The sequence below is a fragment of the Dromiciops gliroides genome, chromosome 1 (genome assembly GCF_019393635.1).
Source record: "Dromiciops gliroides isolate mDroGli1 chromosome 1, mDroGli1.pri, whole genome shotgun sequence".
Taxonomy (NCBI): Eukaryota; Metazoa; Chordata; class Mammalia; order Microbiotheria; family Microbiotheriidae; genus Dromiciops; species Dromiciops gliroides.
Genome location: NC_057861.1, coordinates 685286929 through 685304807, shown reverse-complemented (window position 1 = coordinate 685304807; position 17879 = coordinate 685286929). Strand labels below are relative to the sequence as shown.

The window sequence follows — 17879 nt, the reverse complement described above, 5'->3', positions numbered from 1 at the left end:
AATCTAAACAAGAGTTCTGTTATCATCATCATCATTATATCCTTAAGGTAAGAAAGAGGTAGGCCTCTATTGCCTTAAAATTGAAGGGTAAATAATCCAAGCAAGAATAAATATGGTCAAGAACATGTCATAGTATTAGACTTTGAAAAGGTAGAGAAAAATAACTTATAGCCCCTGCTTCTTCCCAGGTAAGTGATCAATACAAATGTCCCCCAGGGCCTTCCTATTTAATATGCACATAAATTCCTTGATAGCTATAACCTGCATGTTAACAACTGTCCCCCTCTATAAGAATACTTCAGGGCAGGTAGGTGGCGCAGTGGATAGAGCACCGGCCCTGGATTCAGGAGGACCTGAGTTCAAATCCAGCCTCAGACACTTAACACTGGCTGTGTGACCCTGGGCAAGTCACTTATCCCCAATTGCCTCAAACAAAAAAGAGAGAAAGAAAGAAAGAATACTTCAGGACTATATAAGCACACTTACTAGTGGATAAAAATGGTTCCTCTAGGGCAGCTAGGTGGTGCAGTAGATAGAGCACCGGCCCTGGAGTCAGGAGTACCTGAGTTCAGGTCCGGCCTCAGACACTTAACGCTTATAGCTGTGTGACTCTGAGCAAGTCACTTAACCCCAATTGCCTCACTAAAAAAAAAAAAAAAATGGTTCCTCTAGGTCAGGTGTGACCTTCCCTTTAGTAGAAATGTGGTCCTAGAATTCATAGTTGTCATTTTACTCCTGCTTTTAACGTTGAACTTGCTCTAAGTTTCAAACTGACACTGCTTTTGAGTGCTTGGGATATTGAACTTTGTCTCTTTGGGCTTCTGGAGTAGCAGTGAGTTGTATTTTAATTTTAACGTGATAGGAAAACACACTTTTTATTTTCATTTAATTTTTTTTTTTGCAGGGCAATGGGGGTTAAGTGACTTGCCCAGGGTCACATAGCTAGTAAGTGTCAAGTGTCTGAGGTCACATTTGAACTCAGAACCTCCTGAATCCAGGGCCAGTGCTTTATCCACTGCACCACCTAGCTGCCCCAGAAAACACACTTTTTGAACTTTCCTTGTTTTCCCTTTGTTACATAAAGGAGAAGCTAGAAAACTAGTGATACAGGGGAAAAGTTGGTAAAATGCCTCAAACACTTTCATGGTATTGTTTTCCGATTGAGCAAGAGTGAGACTGAGATTGTAGAACAGAATAAAAGCTGTACCCAACCCTCTAAGGTGACCTAATGACAAATAAGCAGAAGAAGGGGGAGGAGAAGATTCCATTCCCTTTAGCATCAGAGACCTAATGCTTCAGCACAGAACAGGAAACAAAGTAAGCGTGGTGGGCTTTAGCTAAGTGAAATTGCTTAGAAGTTAAAAATAATTTAGTTTAGGACTGGTGAATTTCATTTTACATGAACTTATGATTGCTTGATCCTAGTGTATTTTTTTCTGAATTTATACTGGCTCCTATCCCTTAAAAATAGACAGAAAAGCTGAAAATCAAACAAAGTACACAAAGCCAGGTTTGAATTTATCGAGTTTTAATCCTGGGGATTCTTACCCATGATCCTTTCCACAGAAGAGCTACTTAAAAGAAAGTGATTCCAATTATATGAAAATCACCAATAAGTACAAAGTTTCTCTCCAGTACTATAGATTTCTAGTTGAGAGAATATAAAAAAATCATAAATTTAGAGCTTGAAGCAACCTTAATAGTTACCTAGTCCGAAAGACTTAATTTTCAGATGAGGCAATAGACACCCAAGAGGGAGAGTGACTTGTCCAAGGTGACACACATAGTAAACAGAAGAGCTGGAGGATGCAAACCCAGTTCCTTTGACGCTAAATCTCATGTTCTTTCCACTGCACCACAGTGTATCCCTTAGTTCTTTTTCTTTTTTTTTTTTTGCAAGGCAATGAGGGTTAAGTGACTTGCCCAGGGTCACACAGGTAGTAAGTGTCAAGTATCTGGGGCCAGATTTGAATTCAGGTCCTCCCCTTAGTTCTTTTTCAAAGACCATATTGACATTTCAGATATTTCCTAGCAAATTGTTGTGTACCCGCAATAAATCACAACTAACCTGGAGATGTTTAATCATTTGTGCATTTCCACCTTTCTGAAAGATACTGGACATTTTCAACATTGCTTCAAAAGCAATCTTCAGCTTGTCCACAAAGACAAAGGTGTAATTCGCCTGCAAAGCAAAACACAGTTTTAGGATTAACCCCAAAGAAGCAAACCATGCCTCAGGAAATCTTAAGAGATCCTTATGTTTCAGTATTGTATTTATAAATATAGAGGATGTAAAGAATTATCATTGACATTGGTGTCATGATTCGGTTCAATTCAAGAAGTATTTATTAAGCACTTATTATTGTGCAAAGTGCTGGGCTCAAAATTAGGGATACTATGATATAAAAAAATAGCCCCTGCCCCAATTCAAGAAGCTAATCATTCAATAGAGGTGAATGATGTATAAAAATAAGTGTGATATAGGGTAAATTTAATAGAAATAAAAGGGATATCCTTGAGGAAAGGGAAAACTTTCAAGTGAGGATATCATGTAAGGTATCATGAAAGAAGTGTCACCTGAACAGAACTTTGCAAGAAGAAAATTTCAACAAATATAGATGAGACAGCATTTGTTGATGTTCAGTAGTTTCAGTCACATCCCACTCTTTACAACCCTATTTTGGGATTTTCTTACCAAAGATACTAGAGTGGTTTGCCATTTCCTTCCCTAGCTCATTTTATAGATAAGTGACCGAGATAAACAGGGTTATATGATTTGTCCAAGGTCACACAGATAGTAAGGATCCGAGGCTACATTTGAACTCAGGAGTCTTTCTGACTCCAGATCCAGTAGTCTATTCACTGAAGCCACCTAAGTGCCTGAAAAAAGGAGTACATTTCAAGAATTAGAGTTCAATTGCCTTGAACATCCAGGGCCATCTCCAGTCATCCTGATATATATATCTTGCCACTGGAACCCAATGGCTCTGGGGGAGAGAGTGAGGTTAGTGATTTAGCACAGCCCTCCCTCACTTAAATCCAATTCACTGCAAATCATGACATCACCTCCCAATGTCATGAGCCTCTTCAAGAATGAAGGACAAACAACATAAATATTGGTTAAACCAAGTATTAGAGAGCAAAAGGTAAATTAACATAGTCTAGATAATTCTTGTCGTCTTCTCCAGACAATTTGAAGACCGAGAACAAGAGTTCACATCTGGCCCAATAGCCAGGAGACACTACCACCCCAAGCCCAAGACCATTCCATGCAGATGAAAGAAGCCTCTTGGGATTCTCCAGTTTATTCAACTATTAACTAAGTACCAGCCCACCTGGTATACTATGAAACTCATGCAGAAAATATGCCCTATGTGAGGACCAATTTTTAATTGGGGAGTGTTAGCTAAGAGGCTCGCTGCAATATTGGGGCAAGGAAGGAAACCAGCAGCTTCCCTCAAAACAGAACAAGATTTATTTTAACAAGAATGAACTTTAAAAAAAAAACACAAACAGTAGGATCAAGGGAAAGGAAACAAAATGGGGAAAGGGAAATTATAATACCTGAAAAAATACCACTGCCCAGGAATCAGCTGAAAATACGCAGCAGAATGCCTGTCGCTTTCCAGCTTCCACCTAGAATGCCCAATTCTCCTCCCCCAAACCTAGAAACACCCCCACACAGCCCCAGCCAATGGGATGGCCACTCTGACAGTCACATGACTACCCTCACTAGGCTTCCAATCATTATAATTTTTCCAGGCCCATGTAGGTGTCAGCGAGTGATGATGACGTGAGGTGCCAGAGCCCTGGCAACCTACAACCAGTGGGTGGAGCCCCAGGCCAGTGCGCTGAAGCATAAAAACCTCAAATAACACTTACTTCTTTACACCTATCTCCCTGAGGAAGTACTTTAATGGTGGGCTTGAATCATGGAGCCACCTGGCATAGACCAATTTCTATAAGTGAGAAAAAATTTCGGAACTCCAGGGTAATAGCAGACATGTTTTAAGGTCTGCAAAGGAGTTTATTTACTGTACTTTATCTCATTTGTTCCTCATAGCAATCCTGTGATTTTACCTATTTTTTGGATGAAGAAATGGGTTAAATCCAGTACCATACCTGGTAAGTGTCTAAGGTAATAGTTGAACCCAGGTTATGATAGGGTTATAGAATGGAAAGGGACATCTGAGGCTACCTAAACCAATCTTTTCATTTTATAATTAATTAGGGAAATTAAGGAACTTGATAAGGTCATATAGTAAGTAAGGTATCAGAGACAAAATTTGAATCTCAATCCTCTGATTCCTTCTATTGTACTCTGCTGTCATCTTGATTATATGGTCATATTAAGGGCTAAAATTCTAGCTAAACTGTCTAAAATATCTAGTGAGTGGTTGCCAATAAATTATAAGCTTTAGCAAGAGTTAGACTTTTAAGCATTTATTAAGGAGAATAAGAATTTGGTAAAGAGAGAGAGAGAAAGGCCTAGATTCCTATCTATTAAAGGGAGAGCACATTTCTAGCTCCCTTCTCCGCCAGAGTCCAGAGGAAAAGAGCCCCAGAGTCAGCGCCAGTCTCTTCCTTCCTCCTCCCACTAGTCTGCGTCACTTCCTCCCGCCAAAGAAAAGACTCCTGGTCTTGCCCTCAAAGACCTTCGCTTCACGGGCAGAACTCTTCTACAGTAAGTATCCAGCAGGTGGCGCCATTCCAATCGTTACAGTCATGATCCTTGGCACTAGATTTCTATTTCTTATCATCCTTGAGCCTCAGAGAAACAGAGACAAGTGTTCATCAACCTCACATAAATCAGCATTCAAGCTTTCTGTTTGTAATAAGATTCTATCTGATCTTAACATTATTCTATTATTTGCATAAATTAAGAGAGGGGCAAAGGAGAAGAAAGAAAACTTAAAAACTGGGGTGCATATCATTGAACATTATCCATTTGTATAATTCAAAAAAAGAGGAAATATACCACTTTGACAGAAGAGCAAAAGTTGAAGTTTTAGCAAAACAAAATTAATTTAAAATACTTTTTGATGCTCTGTAAAAAAAAATTAATAAATGCAATTTATTGTTTGCCTCCAGTATCTTCTCTCATGATTTGTATTAGCTAAGGAATATATATAGCCGTGGAGCTGCCAGTGGGGCATTGTAAAATGGAAAGAAGCTCAATTACTCAAGGTCACTGACTCCTCATCTTGAAGCCACGACCTGTGCTAGATAAAAGAAAGTAATGGAAGAGAATAGGATACAAAATAACAAGCCAGGGATTCCACCACCAACTTGAGCACTCAGTTGATATATGAATTTTGACAAATTATTCTTTATGCCTATGGTCATATCACAAGTGATGGAAGGGACCAGGAATAGAAATGAAGATGACTGGTTCCCAGGGGGAGTCTAATGATTAAATTATTGTAATTTCAAATGATTCAGTGTGCACACTGAGTGTATTTTCCAACATCTGAGGCTAACTTCTTTCTGCCTTACCATAGGCATAAAGAACAAAGCCTGCTCTATTACTTTATTCTCTAAGTCTACATTGATAATATAGCAGCTTCTTCTTGTTTTCTAATAAAGCCATCTGTTTGGTGATCATTGAGTGAGTCTGACATCTATTTTTATAAGCTATCTCGAAGCTCCATAAGTTGATGGAGCTCTTTTCAAGCAGACTAAGACAGTGCATCTATTGTGTTGACTCTGTCCATGATAAAACCATTGTAAAATGTCAGCAGTTTTCAAAAGAAAAAAAGTAAAATCAATGCTCACATGAAACAATTGTAATAATTCCAGTTTGTTTGCTTCATTTAACAAAATTATATACTAATAAAGTTTGGATATGCAAGGAATGAGTAACCTGATTGGCCATCCTATTGGAATCATGGATTCTTCCCCTGGTTCAGACATGGTACCTGATAAAACTTGATCTTATGAATCATTTGTTCAGTGTAAAAGTAATCCACAAAACAATACCTTCCCCCAAATACCTGTTTGGTTCAATTCAATGGGCATTTTTAAAGCATCAGTTATGTGCCAAGCCCTTGCAGGTACTGGGCATTTAAAGATAAACATGAAAATAGTCCTTGCTACCAAAGAACTTATATTCTGCAGTGGGGAGCGGGGGCAGGGTATGACATGTATACAGATAAATAAATACATTTGCAGAGAGAAGGAACCCTGGACGTCTGCTAGCACCTGTAAACTCCTAGTAAAGATAGAAACCCCTCTCAATGCAGGTGCTCACATGCTCTAGGAATTATAATCTGAAAGATTTGTCTGGGATGCTGATGTTAAGTGACTTGTCCAGAATTGCACAAGCAATTACATGTCAAAAAGAGAACTTGAATCCAGGACTTCCTCATTCTAAAGACAGATTTCTGCTGCCTTAGTAATAAAAATATATGCAAAATAATACAAATAATTTCAAAGCAGAGTGCTAATAAATGGGGGAGGGAGGAAAGATGTGTCAGGAAAAGGCCTCATGAAGCCTTAGTGCTTGAACTGTAGGTGAATGAGAGCATGCCAGTCACAGAGGACAGCCAACACAAAGGTACAGGGGGCAGGAGATGCAATGTCATGGAAAGGGAATAATGAGTCAGCCATTTGCTTTGGAATGGAGAGTATATGAGGGGAAGTAATGAGAAATATCTGGAAAAAAATACATTGGAACTAATTGTGTAGGGCTTTAAATGCCAACTGGAAGTATTTGTGCCACTGAAGCCGACAAGTCATTATTCTAGGGGTCACTGAAATATACATTACCAAGTAATTTGAATACATTTTGATTCATCTTTAGCACACTGAACCAAGGAGAAAAAATACTGTACTAGAGGACATCAGAGTAGGTTCTAGTCTCTCCCTCCTCCGGGTGTGTGACTTTGATCAAGTCCCTTCATCCTTGTAGGCCTGAGTGAAGATTCTTTAGAGGTTTTCAAAGGATGAATGACCAATTGTGAGGGATGTCACTAAAGGGGAATCCTGTATAAGTGTGAGTTGGACTATGTGGCTTCTGAGTTCCCTTCCAACTATGAGATCCTAAAATTAGGATGTTCTCACTTTACCTCCCTCAAGACAGAGAGGTCTCTTTAGGTCTTTTCTGACTCTAAAATGGACGATATTTAGAAAATTGAAAACTGATGATGCCTGGATCCCTGAACATCTAAATGTATACAATCCAATACTTCATGAGAGGGGTTGTAGCAGGTGTAGAGAATGGGGAGCCCTAGGTTTAAATTTCAGCTTCACTATTTATTAGTTTTGTGAAAGCGGGCAAGTCACAACCTCTTTGAATCTCAGTCTTCTCATGTTCAATATTATATTTGTGTCACCTCTATCATAGCCATGTTGTGAGAAAACACTTTGTAATCTTTTAATACACTATAGCGATGTGGTTTATTGTTTTTGTTCTATGATCTATAATTTCATAGGCATAGGTACCACTGACAAATGCAAATCACCCTGATACATTTGTACAGTCAATCTTTGTGAGTTCCTGTTGTCATAAAGAATTGGTAGGGGCAGCTAGGTGGCACAGTGGATAGAGCACTGGCCTTGGAGTCGGGAGGACCTGAGTTCAAATCCAGCCTCAGACACTTAACACTTGCTAGCTGTGTGACCCTGGGCAAGTCACTTAACCCCAATTGCCTCGCTAAAAAAAAAAAAATTAATTTTAAAAATTAAAAAAAAAAAAAGAACTGGTTGGGGGGGAGGGGGTGCAGTGTTAACCTTTCTAAGCTTAGTTAGGCCAGGCTGGCTCTCCCTAACAGTTGATGACCAGGCCAGCACTTACAGACTTTCCAACTTGGTGTAGCATCTTAAAACAAGAAAGACTAGCAGAAGTGAATCCAACTGACAGTGGATATGGCCCCATTTCTTTATAGAATGAGCAAAAATGGCATTGAATTTGAGTGTGTCAAATATTGTCATAGGAAAAAAATCCACCAATGCCCAAATTAGAGTAGACTACTGATATAGAGAAGTTGTGTCTCTGTGCTGCTTGCTATATTTGTGTGTGTGACTCAAAGTTAGATGATCATTTGGTAAAGACAAAAGTGCTACAAGAGCTGTTATATTTGTCAATGTCATTCATTTTAAGTACAATATGTTACCCCCCCCCAAAAAAAAACTCTATAACTTTCAAAAGAACCTTAAATCAATTCAAGAATGACTGTGGGTAAATATTTGACATTTAAATTTGTCATAAATGTTTTACGGGCTCTAATTTTTAAAGTAAAATAACCCCCCTTTCATGATGGATAAAAGCATAACTGATTTAAGCAGAAAATCTCCTGACAGCCCAAAGTGATATAACTAAAAACAACAGAGGCATCGTAAGAAATAAAAACATAAAGTAAAATGTCCAAATTCAGAAAAGTAATTCATTATATTTATCTGTGGGATTTACAAGTACTGCTATTGAAATTCTCTGTATGAGTGTTTTACCTACATATAACATGAGATTTAAATAAGCTGACATCTTGAAAATGAACATACACAATATGTTGACAAAACAATAGCATTTTTCCAGGAAAAAAAAAACAAACCAGAATTTTAACAAGCAAAATAAACTTTTAAAAATGCCTGTTACACTAAAGGTTGAATTTAATAGATGATACAATTGATGGTTCTAGCTAAATCTATTGATATGTTTTAAAAGATGCTTCCTGAATTGTATGCAAAGTACTTTCCAATCATTCCACTTGCAAACACTCTGATGAGAATTGCCCATCTGTCAGAAGACCTTTGTGATCAATTAACTAAGAAACTAAAATCTTATTGTTCATTGTAAGTAGATGAAACAACAGATGCAGTTAAAGATGTTCATCTGATTACACACGTATGCTATGTTGTTGAAGGTGATATTAAGAAAGATCTGATACTTTGCAAGCTTGTTGATGTCAATGCCACATCAAAAGAAATTTTCAATATAATTGATGAATATTTTAAATGGAAATGACATAGTGAGGGAGAAATATTATACCTTGCACTGCTCCTTCTCTTCCCTCAGAGGTCTCATACACTCTCACTGCTACAACTGTCCCCTCTAAGCAAATTCCTTAATTAACATAATAAATCATTACCCCTCTCCTAAACTCCAGTTTCACCTTTCTGATTGCTGACTGAATATTCCCACTTCAATGTCACAGTGGACATCTCAAAAAAAAAGTCTAAACTGAAATTTCATGTTACTCTCTGCCAGCCTGCTCCTCATCTGTTCTTTTCTAGGTTCAAAAGCAAGGAGTCATCTTTCATATTTTACTACCTCTTTTTAGTGTTCCCCTTTACTCCTGCTCCACCCCACATGTAGCTGTTTAGTTCCTTAAAATCTCTAATAGCTCTTCTTCCTTTTATTCTACTATAGGAGCAAAAGTTTGAAGAAATATTACAAATAATCTAGCTAAACCATCTCATCTGACAGCTAATGAAACTGAGATTAAGGAACATCAAATAAATTGTCCAAGGTCACACAGATTAAGTAACAGAGCCCAAATCCAAAGTCCCTCTGTCTCCAATTCCCATGTTCTTACCAGTACGTGACATTACCTCGCATCCTATAATTCCAGATTTAATACGTTAATAGAGCCACAGGACATATTTTGTATGCGCTTCTAATCCTTCCCACTTAGACCAACTCAGTTGCTCTTTTTTTTTTTTAATCAAACTTATGCCTGGACTTTTACAATCATTTTCTAGTTCTTCTTTCTCAAAACATCCTACATATTGACAATCTTAAACTTTGTAAGATCTTAAGATTTAGAGCTGGATGGGACCACAGAATTCAGAATAACTGCTTCTCCACTGTATGGCCTATCTGCTTTCTGTTTTATATCATCCTTGCCTTGCATACAGTAGGTTCTTTTGGTTTTTGGTTTTTGTTGTGGGGCAATGAGGGTTAAGCGATTTGCCCAGGGTCTCACAGTTAATGAGTGACAAGTGTCTGATTTGAATTCAGGTCCTCCTCAATCCAGGGCTGGTGCTTTATCCACTGCGCCACCTAGCTGCCCCCAGTAGGTTCTTTTTTTCTTTTTTTTCGGCAGGGCAATGAGGGTTAAGTGACTTGCCCAGGGTCACACAGCTAGTAAGTTTCAAGTGTCTGAGGCCGGATTTGAACTCAGGTCCTCCTGAATCCAGGGCCAGTGCTTTGTCTACTGTACCACCTAGCTGCGCCCCCGCCCCAAGTAGGTTCTTAATAAAGGAATTGGGACTGAATCTTTGTTTCACTGTTATAGGGAAATCACAGATGAGCTGTCCCTTCTCCATAATTTATACTTGGAAAGTTGTCTAGAATAGAGAGAGTTTAAATGAATTGCCCACAATAACCAAGCCTGTATGTTGCATAGGTAGAATTTAAACTCAGGCCAGGAAGAATTTCAAGAGTAATTCTCTATCCATTGTTCTCTGATGCCTCTCTGATACTTAATAAATGGATGAGATGGATACAGAGTTTTAGGGAAACACTGAACATCAAACTGGACAGCTTTGCGAGATATTGCAAGAGAGAAAGGCCTAGTATGTTATGTATGGTCTGTGGGGTCAGTAAAGTCAGACCGAACAACTAAACAACAACAAAATCTGACTTGAATCTAGCCCACTGCCCCCAGCCTCCTTTTACAAATAAAGAAAATAAAACCTAGAGTGAAGTGATGGACAAAAGTGACACAAATTATAAATGGCCAAACCAAAATTTTGACTTAGGTCTTGTGATTACAAATCCATTACCCTTGTAACTCTACCACGCTATCTTCCATATTCCTAAAGGGTCACTTGGATTATATCATTTTTATGCTCAAAGACCCTCAATAGTTCCAGGGACACAAAGACAAAATTAAACAATTCATACTTGAAAGTAGAGTAATAGATGTATATTTAATTAAAATATTTATTTTATACTTAATTAAAATAATTTAATTGAATTTTCAGTAATCACATCTGTAATTCTACAATAATAGATCCTACCACAGTGCCAGGAACATAATGCTTAATAAATGCTAAGTAATTAGTTGATTTAAAAGCATAAACAATCTATCTAGAAATTTCCTAAGCTAGGAGATTTGCCTGGCACTAGCTCACATAGATTTGAATGTTTGTACAGAGGAGTAGTCGGTTGTGTTTGTGGCAGTTAAAATAATTACTATAGGGGCAGCTAGGTGGCACAGGGGATAGAGCACGGGCCCTGGAGTCAGGAGTACCTGAGTTCAAATCCAGCCTCAGACACTTAACACACACTTACTAGCTGTATGACCCTGGGCAAGTCACTTAACCCCAATTGCCTCACTAATAATAATAATTGTTATTGTTATTATTATTATTATTATTACTATAGACTGAAGTTTTGGGTACGGTTATTATTATCAGTGTCTACCAGTAAGGGATTGACCAAGCATCTCCTTATCTTCTCAAGTTCTCAAAAGAACCCCTAGCTACCTTGTCCAGGTTTTTTATCCCTTTTCAATGAGGTGGGGCATTATACATACATCAATGAAATCTAATTGGTTCACATAATTAAAGGTGGATTACATCAGGTCAGAAAGACTGACTGAAAGTCCCCTGGATTCAGGACAATAACTCTAGCTATGGTAATCAATCCAAAGAATTCAGACCCCACCCAGAGTTTGCCAAGACTGGCTACTATCTGGGTGTGGTCCTGAGGGAGAAAGCAAGTCTCTCTTACTCACTCAGGAGGCTAACAGGAAGGGGCAAAAAAGCATCCCAAGGGCCCTGACTCCTCTCCCAGAGATGCAATTTTTTATAATAGTTTAGTGGACACTCAGTCTTAGCTGGGGAACGAACCTATACAATCCTTGATTTTTACTGCTAAAAGTAACCTTGGAAGGGCAGCTAGATGGTGTAGTGGATAGAGCGCCTGCCCTGGAGTCAGGAGGACCTGAGTTCAAATCTGACCTCAGACACTTAACACACACTTACTAGCTGTGTGACCCTGGGCAAGTCACTTAACCCCAATTGCCTCACTAAAAAAAAAAAAAGAAAAAGTAACCTTGGAGATTGTTGGGCCAATATCCTCATTTGATTGAGTACACAGACTGAAGTTCGGAAAAATCAAATGATTTGCCCAGGATCCTATGGCTAGAAAGTGGCAGAGCTTAGTTTTGTACTAAAATAAGCAAGTCATAGTGAATGTGACCTGGAACCTGCAGCGTGGAAGATCTGGATTCAATACATTTCAGATTCACCCTATGCGACCCTTGTCAAATCGCTTCACTTTTTTCAGCCTATTTCTTCATCCGTAAAATGATGACAATAATATTACCTAGCTACCCAAGTTGATGTGATGACAAAATAAGATAATATATGTAAAGTTACAAAAATGTTAACCATTTTTATAGTATCAAAGCCACGTTTTCAGACCCCCAGGCCAGGACCCTGTTAAAGAATTCATCTACCTCCACTACTGAAAAGCTGAGGATACCCAGGGAAATGTGACAAACCTCTCCTACCCCAAATTGGGTACATGCCAGAAGGGGGCTGCACAGGTAAAGGGGACAGCCCTCTTGTAGGTGTATGGAGCAAACTGCCTCAGTTTACCCAAATAACTTGAGGAGACCACCAAGTCAAGCAGAGACAGATTTATTACATCCTCATGAGGACGGGCAAAACCCAATTACACATTGAAGTCTTGCAAAGATATGCCCAATCCTCTAGGCTTTTATAGTAATCTTGAAAAGGACTGTCCCCACGTACACCTGGGGTGGATGAGCTCACAATCTAACATCCAATCCTGTCTCACCCAGGGTGCGTGTTCAGCTCGTGATCAATGTATGGAGACATGCATACGTGTTCCAGGAACAAGGGGGAAAAGGGGAGGGGGAACAAGGTCAAACCAAAGGAAAAGGAAACAGGGGAGTGAGAGTCAGATGTTTCAGATCTCACAGTTCCCACTGACTCCCCTCTCCAGGCCCCTGTCTCTAAAGATAAGGATGACAGGGTTAAAATTTATCTTCGGTTATGTTGGGAAGAAAAGAATAATCCATTGTTGGGACCCTAGGGTCAAGGGGATTCCACTCTGAGAAAAAAAAAAACAATGTCACTTAACATCTGGTCTCAACTCAATTGCTGCATCCTATGCCGAGTCCCGTCCTTTCTTCTTGAGTCCCGAGTATTGAATTGGTGGGCAAACTCCCTGACCCACTGACTGGGGTTCTGACACATGATGGATTGCAGACAAAATTAATATGTAGCTAACAAGTGGGGAGACTGAGCAGAAGTAAAAATACTGTTAATTGGCAATAAAACTTAAAGGAGACAGTGAGAATTTGACAAGCAATAAACTTCTAAACAAACTATACTGGGGCAGGGCTGGGTACCTTCCAAACCCCATCCTCAGAGTCCATTCTGACTCAAATCCATAATCATATCATACATAGGGAAGCTACTCTATTGGTGATCAAAAGGAATAGACAAACATACCTTCATTCCCCTAGGTAATCAGTAACTTACTTGTATTGTATTCTCAAAGTTGAGATAATACTCATCCATTCCCTCCTTAGCTTTAACCTATCAAAAACTAACCCCTTTGCTTTGAAGATTTGTCTTTAAAAACTTGAGCTCAGCCTCAGTTTGGAGCCCAAGCCCATGCAGCATTTCTGCCTTGTAGATATTAATAAACTCCTGCTACATCTTTCCTGAGTCTGCCTGTACACAGGGTCACAAAGAGTTGGAGGAAGAAGAGGAAGAGGATAAAAATGTAGGTTATGGCATTTAGAAAGAAGAAAGATCCTGGAATAATATAAACTCATGTCATACTCCGGACTAGTTAAGGAATCAGCCAAGCTGTTTGGGGAAGGAATGTGAAGAATTAAAATGAAAAAACATAGGTTCCCCATCATTCTATTCCTACTTGCCTTCCTCATACTTCCCTTGACTCAGTGTGCAATGATGAGAGTCAGAAAAGTGGGTAACATTAGCAGCTGTCCTGTGAAAAACATTTCATGCTATTACATAGTGGTGATAGATTTGGGGTACAGAATAGGAGTAAATATATATGCATATATTCATATATACATCATGTATATGTTCATATGTACATTCATTAAGTAAGTATGTGTGCATGCCATAGCCATTTGAGGAATTTTTACTGCTTGACTGCATATTTATTATGTTTTCTTTTCAGTGGGATAGGGGATAGCAGGGAGAAAAACATTTTTTAAAATGTATTAAACAGAGAGATGGGGGTACTATAGGTGTGCAATACTGGTGCATTTTCACATGGATCCAGTATATTACTACTTTTGCTTAACTGTTTTATTTTGTTACAAGAGAACTCTAATGAAGTGGAAGTCAATCTGCAAATGTATGTGATATAAAAAGAAAATATATCAATAAAAATGGAAATGACCAAAAAAGAAAGAAAAGAAAAGTCCTTCTAGGTAAAAGTAAGAACTCTAGTAGAGTAAGGGGTGGAAGAACAACCCAAGCAGTCTATAAGAAAGGCCCATTCCAATAATTCTAGCAGGCACTCAGTTGTCATTCCTAGGAGTAGGCTTTCTGTATTCATAAGACTGGATCTGTGGTCTTAGGTGATAATGTTGGCATATAGAGGATAAAAACCTGCAAGTCTATTTATATAATGTAATTACTTTTCCAGGAGATGTTTAACTGAGTCATGATTTTTTTAAAAATACCTATGTCAGACCTTCTCCTGATAATATAATTCTCATAGTCCAGGCTGGTGGAGGTGCTCTTTCAGCTCACTGAGTAGGTATCTATGTTTAGAGTCCTGATAGCTATGAATTACATTATTGACTCCTGAATTCTCTTGGTAAGGTTCCTATCTATTTTGAGGTCTTGCCTAGGACCTTCCACACACTATGACTCTGTAAATATTACAAAGTCATGCATATTCTGGATCTGTGCTCCCAGCAACCACTGGTCATGTCTATGGATGCTGATTTCATGCTATTGGCTCCTTCTGATTTAGAAATTGTTTATTCCTTGATAAATATCTTATAACCAAACATTTTTCTTTTCATTCAAGTTACTTGATGAGCATACATTATATATTAAAGGGCATTCTATTCCATGCTCAGATATAAGCTTGTATTCAACTCTAACCATACAAAACCTGTTTATCACCTTTCCCGAGCAGTTGTAAATTCTTTCTGTAAGATGCTCTCTTTATAGTGAGAATACTATAGGTGCATGTGAATATGATATAGTAAAAAAAATAGATAGACTTGGAGTCAAGAAAAGCAAGGTCTGGATGCCATCTCTGATCATTACAAGATTTGCTACCACAGAAAAGTAATTTAACCTCTAATAGCTTCCCTTTCCTCACTATCATGGAAATGATAGTTCCTGTAATAGCTACCTCACAGAGTTTTCGTACGGAATAAATAAGATCTTGTATGTAAAGTGCTTTAGAAACCATAAAGGGATAGATATGGAATTGTGACTAGGGCAAGTACAGTAAGACTTTGTGCCAGGGTAGTGACACACAATGAAGCATGCTTCTTCCGAGGGCAGAAGCACTTCCTCCTCACAATTCAGAGACCTATATCCCTGTGCTCATCAAAGACCAGGGACATGGTGCTTTGAGGCCCTCCACTACTTTGCACCATGCAGCACAACCCCACTCCTTCAATGGCCCCAGTAATGATGATTCCCTACTGCTTAGCCTGACACTACTCACTGTCTTATCACAAGGCTCCCATTACCATGACGTCCACCATCACTACCACCACGGGTAGGTAAATGGGATTGTCAAGACTCTTAAAGAGATGACCTTCCCCCTTTTTGTTGTGGTTCAGTCAGGTCTGACTCTTTATGATCCCATTTGGAGTTTTCTTGGCAGTGATACTGGAATAGTTTGTCATTTCCTTCTCCAGCTCATTTTATAGGAAACTGGGGCAAACAGGATTATGTGACTTGCCCAGGATCACCCAGCTAATAAGTGGCTGAGGCTGGATTTGAATGCAGGTCTTCCTGACTTTAGGCTTGGCACTCTATCCACTGTACCACTTAGCTACCCAGTATAAGTATACCATCACTTAGACTGACCTATGTCAGTGTGCTGCTTAGCATGACTTCACTCCCTAACCAGTTCTCACCCCAAGACTCCCATTATCTGGATGCCCAACACTGTGATCCAACACTAAAACTCTTCATTAGTAAAGCAATGGTCTGAATACTTTATTGATCATGGTCTGGAACTAGGACATTATGACTGACAAATATAAAAACCTTACAAAATTTTTCAAATTAAATTATATTTACTCCTACAGAACCCTGGAAAGATAATTGGGTACAGATGAGTCTCACAATAACAGCCCACTTTCATGGGGCCACCAAATCAGGTTCTCATGACAATCACCACTAAGAGTTGATGAATACATAATCACTTCTATTTCTTTATAAGTTTGGAAATCATTATTCAGGCAAGCATTAAACTCATGATAGTATATTTTATAAAAATTCTAATACCTGGCTAACCATTTTGGCTGACTAACAAATACTCCCAAATGTCAGAAGATAATTAAAATTAATCAAAGTATATCATTCTAACTCTCAAATTTACTTACATTGCTAAGGTTCAGACAAACTTTTATCCAATTAGATTCTAAAGTAGGCTTGCTACCACAACCAAAGACTCCCTATCCATCCTTGGGAACCTAAATCTGTGAAATGCCTAAGTTACAAAACCTTCCCTAAAACCTTTTCATTCTGCACTATGTCTATGACCCTGCCAGAAGGTCCTTAGGGAAGTTGTTAACTAGTATTCATTCTTTTTTTTTTTTTTAAGTGAGGCAATTGGGGTTAAGTGACTTGCCCAGGGTCACACAGCTAGTAAGTGTCAAGTGTCTGAGGCCAGATTTGAACTCAGGTACTCCTGACTCCAGAGCCAGTGCTCTATCCACTGCACCACCTTGCTGCCCCTACTAGTATTCATTGTAAAATAACACTACGAAAGGTGCTTTACCTACTGTCTGTCTGACATTGATCTCTCTGAACCTATTGGAGGCTCTCTATTTGAGATTAATATGACCTTAAGTATCACTGAGAGAGAGATACCAGATTCTGAACAAGCAAGGTAACGGCCCTGCTGTACATTGTCCTGATCAAACCACTTATAGAGGATTATCTTCAGCTGTGTACACCACAATTTAGGAAGGACATTAATAAACTGGAAGAGATCCAAAGGAGGACAAGCCAGGAAAATGAGAAGACTGGAGAATATATGACACACAAAAATTGACTGAAGGAACTAGGAGGTATTTACTCTAGAAATGTTAAAGGTAACATGACAGCTACCTTCAAGTTATTTGAAAAGCTGATGTTCTGGAAGAGGTATTAGACTTGTTCTGACTGGCCCCAGAAATCAAAACTAGGGCCGAACAGAGAAAGATTCCAAGATGCAGAATTTAGTTCAATATAAGGAAAAACTCAGTAATGATTATATTTGTCCCAAAGTAGAATGAGCTCCCCTGGCAATCAGAAAGTGACCTATCACTGGACAGCTTCAAATAAGGGAGAGATGACTACTTGTCAAGACTGCTGTAGGAAGAATTACTGTCCAGGTATAGATGACTTCTGAGATCCCTTCCAACTCTAAGATCCAATGACATTATCATTTATATTAGCCCCTTCAATAATTGAAACAAAAGCTATTTTATACTTTATAGCCAAAAAAAATTATTTTTATGAAATCAGTTCAAAACTATGATCTATGGTAGTCTCAGAATCTCATTTGAACTTGGCTCCATTTCGGTTTTTATCATCTATCTTAAAGTTCACATTGTAATTCTTGTGATGACCTTTTGGCCCAAAGCACAAAGAAAAAAAATGCTCATCTATAAGGTCACAATCCTGCTCCATTAGGATTTTAAGAATAATTCATAAAATTTACTTTTACAGGGCAT

The 17879-nt window shown here is 38.6% G+C and overlaps 1 protein-coding gene across 1 annotated transcript in view; it reads right to left on the bottom strand.

The window, feature by feature from the left end:
* Positions 1-17879, bottom strand: part of ABCA13 (ATP binding cassette subfamily A member 13) — a 506393-nt gene that overhangs the window by 302691 nt on the left and 185823 nt on the right. The window contains exon 27 of the mRNA XM_044001141.1: positions 2069-2182. Within this exon, the coding sequence (XP_043857076.1) occupies positions 2069-2182 (114 nt within the window). The remainder of the gene's footprint in view (positions 1-2068; positions 2183-17879) is intronic.